The following is an 8557-nucleotide window of genomic DNA, read 5'->3' on the forward strand; positions in this document are numbered from 1 at the left end:
CAGACAGCAAAATGTGTCCACCCTGAAATGGACAAACTTTTCAAAGTAGAGTAAATACATTGTAATTACATAGTGATTATAAAATACACATTTTTAGAAATCTATTTAGTCCCTTTCTCAACAATATATTTCAGTTAATGGAAAAAGTATTTGGATAATAATGAAATTATGGCAAACTATTAGTACCATGTCCACCCTGTCATGGGAAGGCTTGCTGACAGGGTGGACAATGAGAGGGTGGACATTTTTGGCAAATATTAGCATTTATTGAGCACATAGTGGACCTTCAGTTAGCAACATGATTCAGTTATAAAGGTGACTGTGTACTGTTTAACAAATATATTTCAAATTTCTGAAAGGTTTGAGATCACTAAACAGGATGATGAGTGTCTGTACTAAATGTCTGGGTGTTGGGTCGACGACAGGCCAATAAAAAACAGATCCAGGCCTAAAATATACCTTGTAATGTCAATAGTTCAAATACAAAATAATAAGTGGTTGTATTCATATGAATTACAGGTATTCATATGAATACATCTGGCTCCACCAGACTGCGCTAACATCCATGCCTGTTGCCATTGTCTTCAATGACCTTGCTCAGTCGAAAGCATAGAAATCTCCATCAAAAATGTGTCTTGATGGGCATGAATAATTAATCAGAGACGTTCTACTCCACTGCACCTCAGAAGCAAGTATTGTACCCTTAACTTCACCATTCATGTGTGAATTTGAGTTTATAGATATTTTACATATTCAAATTATTAATACAAATTATCAACAATTAAAGGTGGGGTAGGTAAGTTTATGAAACCGGCTCGAGTGCACTAAAATTTGAAAGTACACAGCCGAAAAGAATCCGCCCCTTCCTTCAGACTTCCTTACAGAGCACCTCCTCCAACACACATGAACGCGCAATGCACGCCCAATGACGGCACGAGATACATTTGTGCGTGCACGAGATGGAAGGCTGACAGACAGGGGTGGCCGGCTAAACGGATTGGTTGTACTTTTTACAGTATTACGGGTTCCACAGATGACATTTTTTTATGGATTTTTTGTCAAAGCACTTAAGATATTCATTGCTATCGGGATGTTAAGAGCATTCCATGGAATATAACAAAAAGTGTATCTCGAGCCGGTTTCTGAAACTTACCTACCCCACCTTTAATGATTGACATTGTATTATTATATTAAGATACTACACTGTAGAGTTACTACACTTAATTTGACTTGAGTTCACCCCTGTCCCTTCTGCACTGAATGAGTGATTGTATATAATATTTCTGACATGTATGTCATGAATATTGGGCTATTATTTAAAAAAATAATTTCAGCGGGTGGCGCAGTGGATCAGGAGAGCACAGGTTCAAACCCCACTGCAGTCAGTATGTCGTTGTGTCCCTGGGCAAGACACTTCACCCCAAATTGCTCCTCTGGGGATTGCCCACAGTATTGAGTGTATGTAAGTCGCTTTGGATAAAAGCGTCTAACAAGTAACATGTAGTATCATACTGATTGGCCTGACGAGGACGCTGTAATTTCAGGACACATTTTTTAAGATAATATTTTTGTCACAATTCTAATGAAACCTGGTGCATTATGGCCCTGGGCGCAATTCTTATATAAACCACAACAGTGATGCAGAATCCTGTTTGTCATGGGCTGACATATTTCACTTGCTCTCTTTTGCATGGGTAACCATCAGATGAATAATTTGGCATAAGATACCAAAACATTAAGAAGCCCAGCATCACCATGTGTTATCCTATTTCCAGACTTAAAACACACACTTCTTCAAGATACTACTTCCATGATGTCATGTCACCAATATGCAAATTAACACTTAAAAAAGAGAAGAGACTCAGTATATTTTTTGTTTCCTTTATTCCACGTTTGCATGCAGTACAATTCCAGTTCAGTCCCACAGTGTTTACTCCAACAATCACCGTTCTACACTCAGACTGGTGGTATGCATGCTCTCCTGGGACCTTTGTTATTAGATTTACAAAATAACTGCTACTTTCTTTCTACTTCTTCAGCATGCCTTTGTTTTCCACGTTGACAGGTATCTTGGTCTCTGAGCCCTCGATGGATCTGATCAGAGGAGCATCCACGGTCAGCACCCCCTCAGGAGACAGGGAGGAGTTCACCTTCTCAACGTCAGTATTAGATGGGAGGCTGGAGGGAAACACACATAAGATATAAGTCTGATAAATCACCCATTATTTAAACAAGACTGACTGAAACATTAATGCCTGAGTCACTCTAGGGGTAAATCAGATCCAAGACCAGCTCAGTGCGTATTGTTGTGGCCCCTGGATGGCAGCAGAGTCCTATTGAGCTTAAATCTCCAGCAGGATGAGGTGGAGGCTGCTTCTGCTTTTCAGAGCATGAAATCCAGCTATCAGCAGCAGCCAGCCATCTACAGGCTGGACCAAAACCAAAACTAAAGACACCCACAGCAGCAACATCATAAAAAAAGAATCCCAGGTATCTGAGCCCAGCCCGAGAAATACATTTCCTCCACAGACATTCACTGCAAAGCCACCATCAAACAGCCACAACAAACCAATGTAATGATAAATATTTTAGATTTGAAGTGAGTTTGTGACATATTGCATGGCCAGTAGCTTCCTGACATCAGCTGAACAACAAATGTGTAACAAGTGATCAAAAATAAAACTAATGTATTCTAGATGGATATTCTTTGAAAATCCTACTCACGTGTATTTCCTGGTGAAGCTCCTGGACACAAAACCATGCTCGTCCTTCCTGTCCTCATGCTTGCCTGAGGAAATAGAAAACATCGTTTTATATCAATGTGGCACTATCATTGATTATGGCTAAATCAAAAGCATAAAATAGCTGTTACATTATGTCAGCATGTACACTACCAGCACCATGGAACTGGTACACCTAAATGAAATGCAGCCCTGTTTGACTACAGTTGCTTTTTTCCTACTTTAGTATGTTTGTATTGTATTTTATCAACCATACTGTACACCACATTGTGTTGATGTAATGCATGTCAGATACAAAGCCAAAGCAGGCCTACTTAGAAGAATATTCAGGCCAACTTGTGTAATGGTTTGACATTTTATAAAATTGTGCAGAAGTCTGTTGGAGTCTGGTCCCTCTTTAAATTGTCTTTCCTTCCTGTTAGAATAATGTTTCCTTGTAGCATCAGTGGTTTGCTTTAGGGCTTGGGTTAGGTTATCTTAAGGCGATGCAGACATCACAAGTAGGGGTAAGAAGTTTCGTTAAGATTTAGAGAAACACTTATCAACATATAAACATTCTAGCTAGCAACCTGTTAGCTTAGCACTAAAGGACAACATCAATGCAGACCCGGCGCCGTGGGAGGGCCTGGGAGGGCCAGGCCCTCCCAGGCCCTCCCATTTGACATTCCTGCCCTCCCCCAATAAACACGTTTTTTATTATTTATAAAAATATTTTTTTTAGTTATAAATAAACTGTGAACTTTAATGCTTCGATGTATGTGATGTCAGTCAGAGTAATACATGAAAAACAGGTATGAAATACTATATGACAGTAAAACAAGAATACAGTTTAAAAGGGGAGTGATTTGTAAAATATCCATAAAGAAAAAGTAAATCTGTTTACAGTTCTGTTTCATATAGGTGTTGAGAGATGTATCCATAGATCTCTTCATTTTGCTCTCAAAGTGCACCAGATTGATACATTTAACTTCAATATTAAAACAACAAATCTTCCAGGGGGAGCATGCCCCCGGACCCCCCTAGAGGAGGTTAGGTCCACTTCCCACTTATAAAAATAGCACTTTACCCCTGCTTACACGTATATGCCGTGAGCTGATTATCGAGCCTTCATTATAGCAGTCGCGGGTATACTGTGTGTGTGGGGAGTGTTGCAGTAGAACATTTCACTGTAGTGCCTGGTACACTAATGGGAAACCCTACATGTTTGGGAACCCTCTATGAAACGTCAAACTACCCCACAGCACCCCCAAAAGAAAATCTCGGGCCGCGGAACGTGACGGTTTTGTGTGCCCTCCCATGAAAATCATATGCCCTCACTGTAGATTTGTTCTGGTGCCGGGTCTGCGTTAATGAAATATGTCTACAAGGACCTCATAAATGATGTTATATTGTATGTCAACTCCACACATTTATCAGCAGTCCTCTAAAAGTCATTATGCAGCAAAGTAAGCCGTATCAGTACAGGAAGAAAAATCGAAAGTCAGGGCCTTTAGTTTTGGTGCTAAGCTAAGACAACCGAGTCCTTGTGCTAGCTTCATATGCTACACACAAATGAGAGTGGCGTCAATCTTCTCATCGAATTGTTCCATAAAAGGGAAAATGTGCAATGTTATCTAACTGTATGTAAATGTGTAATGAATTCCAAGAGTAGGCTACAATGAATGGGCTTCTTTTTTGTGGAATATTTGTGCTGTCATTTCCCCCCCCCATGTAGCCACAGCCAAATCACTCAAAAAGATCCATCAGTCAGCTTCTGTCAGTGTCCCATGGCCACTAAGATATCTGGCTGTCATGATGAAACACCACCCTTTATTCTTGCTCTAAATAAAGAAGCATGATATTTTTGTTATGACAACGGCTGGCTACCGCAGGGAGCTGTCCCCTTTTTAAACAAGACACTACTATTGTGAGTGTATCTGAGGCAAGTCTGCACTCTTTCAAATGAGGACTCATGAAAAGAGGTTGCCCTTCAGAGTTTACACTAAGCTGATGATCTTAAATCACATAACCCCCTCTCTTTGGTGACAGGAGGTGGCAAATTCTACTTGGACGAGACCCCATGCTTTGTTTATCTGTTCCTGTCTCTCAGCAGTGAGCAGGCCATAGTCCGGCCCAGGAACCTGTACCTGGACTAGATCCAGCAGTCCTTGTAAAGCAGCAGGACACGCTTTGTGTGTCACGGCTAAATCCCCTCCTATGAGAGCATGATTCTTAGAGAAATGGCTGACAGAGAGGCCGAGACTGACTCAGAGAAAAGAGGAGCTCAAGGCCTTTTGGAGAGCTGAGCTATTATATGATCAATTTCACATTTCTTCAGGTTGGCACATTTCAATTTGGTCCTTCACATTACACGGAGAATGAAAATATTTCACTCCTAAAAGTGAAACCGGCTTTTTAATAAAACAGTTTGGGCACTCTGGAACTGCTGTTAAAGGCGACTCCCACATGTTGCATTGTGTTTTGTTTTGCATTTGCAGGCATGTATCCAAAAGCCCCCGCCCTCGAGTGTGCTGGAACGCAGTATATTGTCTCAGTATATTATGTAACTGTGCAGCAATGCTTCTGCCTTGTGTATAAATGTGTCCTGCCTTTTTATCTTGTTCTTTATGTTTGCACTGTGGCAGTTTTTCTTACACACATGAGACACACCTCCTACCTCTCGTTTCAGTCCGTGAGGAAATCTAAATATTGTGCTCCTTTCTTATTCACTTTATTGTTTGTCCTTTCTAATGCCCTCAGGAATTAACAGTTGGTTTGACACGGTAACAAATTGTTAGCACATGAAGTTATATTTCAATCAGAATTGTAGATGTTTTGTCAGGAGTTCAGTCTTAACATATTGTTAAGGCTAAAGAATAAGAGAGCAAGACCTGCAAAGATTACTTTTCAACTATTTGATGAATTCCCAACTATTTTGATTAACAATAAATCAGTTTGAATATTTTTTAAAGAAACAATTGTCTGATTCCAACTTCCTAAATGTAAATACTTTCAGTTTTTTTTACCCCTCAATGACATAATGTCTATTATATGTTAGAGACAAATAATGAGTATGTCATTAGAGGCTTTGGGAACCCCATTTTCTGACAGAGAATTGATTAAATAATCATCAGATTAATCGACAATGAAATTCATCATTAGTTGTGTCACTAGTATGATGCCTTTGTACAGTAGTACCTACAACTAATTATTAAACACATATTCTGTGCTTATTGAATGAGCCTGCACTAGAGTACAGTAAGCAGGTGATCAGTGAGAGAGAAATGGGGACTCACCAGTGATTTCCACCACTCCATCCTTGGTCTTCACCACCAGCTCCTCAGGGGAGAAGTGGTTGACATCCAGGCACACCTTCCAGCTGTCCTGGCTGTGCTTGATCTCTGACATGCCGCTGCTCTGCTGGCGGGACATGGCACGGGCCTGATGGGCCATCATGGCCGGTGGGTACATCATGGAGTTCTGGGGCATCATGTGGCCCATGGAGCTCATCTGGCCCATGGGGTTCATCTGGCCCATGGGGTTCATTTGGCCCATGGTGTTCATCTGGCCCATGGAGGGCATGTCTGGGGCCATGAGAGAGGGCCGCATGTAGCCCGGCCAGTGGCTGCTGGGGAATGTGTTGAGGTCTTCGGGAAAGGCAGGCATACCGAAGGTCTGGTCAAAGATGCGGCTCTGGTGCCAGTCACGGAATGGGTCCCAGCTGGGGGTGCGGAGCATGGTGAAAGGAATACGTCTCTCAGTCATGGCTGCTGTGTTTCGGCTGTAGTGTAGAGCTGTTGGCTGTGTAGGAAGAGCTCTTTGGCCTCTGTGAGAATGTTTTCCCGCAACGTGCTGTCTACCTCTCAGCTGAGGGCTTTTATACACACTGACACTGCCCCCGTCAACAGAGCCCTCCCTTCCTACTCAAGCCCCCAGCTCGTATTTTTGGAAGCTACCAGAATATCTATTTGAGGCAGACGTAGCACTGGAATGGAATCCAAAGGGAGGCCCTCCCCACTTACAGCTGCCTAGTGCACTGTACTGTTAACCCCACTGTGTGTAATCCCCCCCTCCCTCTCTCTGGGGGAGTCATTCTGCCTGCTGAACATACAGTATAGAAACCCAGACTCAGATAAGACTAACATGCTATTTCTAACATGGCTCTTCATAAGCCATGATGAGATGTACAGTACAGTACAGACTGTTCTTTGCTATTGTCAGCCTCATGTTAGATACACAGGGGATTGTCATTTTGTGACATGGATGAAAGTGAACATTGCAGACACACTTATTAACAAGCACACAAAGTTTGGGGTGATATTGCCAAGTTAAAAAAAATAATAATTCAGGTCATAAGGTGAAATGATGACACTGAGGAGCTGAGGTGTAGACTCAAGTCGCATGTCCTGGAGTCAGACTTGAGACACAAATTTGATGACTTCAGACTCGACAAAAGAGACTTGACTTGGACTTTTACACTAATGACTTCAATCAGCCTTGAACCTTTGACCTGAAAATACTTGATACTGGTATTTAAATAGTGTGCTATAGAAGCAATTAATGACCTGAATCAACTACCCTTACGCTACAGCAAGTCATCACTTAATTAATTCCCCAGACCCAACAGCATCCAATCAAATTGCAGGAGGGAACCTTGAATATAAAAAGCTGAGCACAAGCAGGATACAATAGGCAATTTTGCCCACATACAAGAACTATGCAGCAGCCAACAAAAAACGTATTGCAGTATGCAAAATGTTTGGGTTTATATGAACTGTTTATGACCCGAAACTTAACGCTAAGGACTTGCAAATGACTTGGTCCCATCCAGGGGCGTCGCCTGGACCTGGAAACATTCGGGGCTTAGCCCACAGTGGCGGCGCTACAGTCAAATTTTCTACTGCAAGACTCCCCACACGCACATACACAATTGCGCCATCTGGTGTCACAAACGTGTGCCTGCATTAGCTTTGTTACGGCAATGCATTGTGGGAGATTCTCATAGCACGTGAGGATCTCTTGAGGGTAAGGTGCCTGTATTATCTCGGTGGACAAAATGTATGTTTTTATTTTATAAGGACAATAACGTACTGTTGTGTTTGTTTAGCTTAATGTTAATTGTTTAATGCTCACAGTCACAGCAACATATTTTTAGTGTGATTGGCTATTTGTTTTATATGATTTATCAACGTGATCATCAATAGCTAATCTGAGCACCAGAACCCAGCTCAGAGTCCTTTTATGCTGTCCATTGAAATGCAGGTATGCGAGTTTTATACACCAGTTTATTTATGTTTAATGTTTCACATTGCTCCACATGATGCCTTGACTACAAAGTCTTCCATGTTTCTACGCTTCTTCCTCTGCGTCACAGTTTCGGGAATATCAAGATCATTGCTCAGGGCCTTGGTCTTGTCATAGACCTCATGTGCTTTCTCGTTACTTCGGTAACTTTTCAGTGTGTTCTCAACTGCTGTTTTGTAATCTACTGCCTGCACCAAGTCAATTGTTTCTTTCTGCAGGTATATGTGCAGGCCCTGAGTGGCTGAGAGCAGTGTCTGGAACATGACAGCATGTAGATGGTACTGCATTTTCACAGCTTGCTTTCCAGTCCCTTTGCTAGAGGGGCTAAAGGCTCCCTAAAGTCTTGATCAAAGCAGGGAGGTTTTTGACATGCCCAGCGAACAAGTTGTTTGTCCCCTACCTCTAGCTGTTTCTGAAATGTTTGCAATCTCTGATGGTGGACAAGAGATGTGGAGAAGAAAGAGTAGAGACACTCCAGGAGACCAACGCAGGTATGTGAGTTTTCTACACCAGTTTGTATAAGTTTAATGTTT

General features: G+C 41.9%; 1 protein-coding gene across 1 annotated transcript; it reads right to left on the reverse strand.

Annotated features, from left to right (window-relative positions):
• Positions 1–1865: 1865 nt before the first annotated feature.
• On the reverse strand, positions 1866–6579 carry hspb1 (heat shock protein, alpha-crystallin-related, 1). The gene is made up of 3 exons (XM_034204211.1): positions 6017–6579; positions 2725–2788; positions 1866–2178 (listed from the first exon to the last, which is right to left on the reverse strand). Exons 1-3 carry the CDS (start codon positions 6483–6485, stop codon positions 2028–2030), a joined length of 684 nt encoding a protein of 227 aa, XP_034060102.1. The 5' UTR covers positions 6486–6579; the 3' UTR covers positions 1866–2027.
• Positions 6580–8557: the final 1978 nt, after the last annotated feature.

Source organism: Gymnodraco acuticeps, unplaced genomic scaffold (assembly GCF_902827175.1).
Source record: "Gymnodraco acuticeps unplaced genomic scaffold, fGymAcu1.1, whole genome shotgun sequence".
Classification (NCBI taxonomy): Eukaryota; Metazoa; Chordata; class Actinopteri; order Perciformes; family Bathydraconidae; genus Gymnodraco; species Gymnodraco acuticeps.

Excerpts from the sequence above, each read along its gene's own strand:
- hspb1 (XM_034204211.1), bottom strand. The coding sequence starts at position 6,485 with ATGACTGAGAGACGTATTCCTTTCACCATGCTCCGCACCCCCAGCTGG. Across the intron at positions 2,789-6,016 it reads TGGAGTGGTGGAAATCACTG|GCAAGCATGAGGACAGGAAG; the intron begins GTGAGTCCCCAT and ends CTATTTCCTCAG. Across the intron at positions 2,179-2,724 it reads AGCTTCACCAGGAAATACAC|CCTCCCATCTAATACTGACG; the intron begins GTGAGTAGGATT and ends GTTTCCCTCCAG.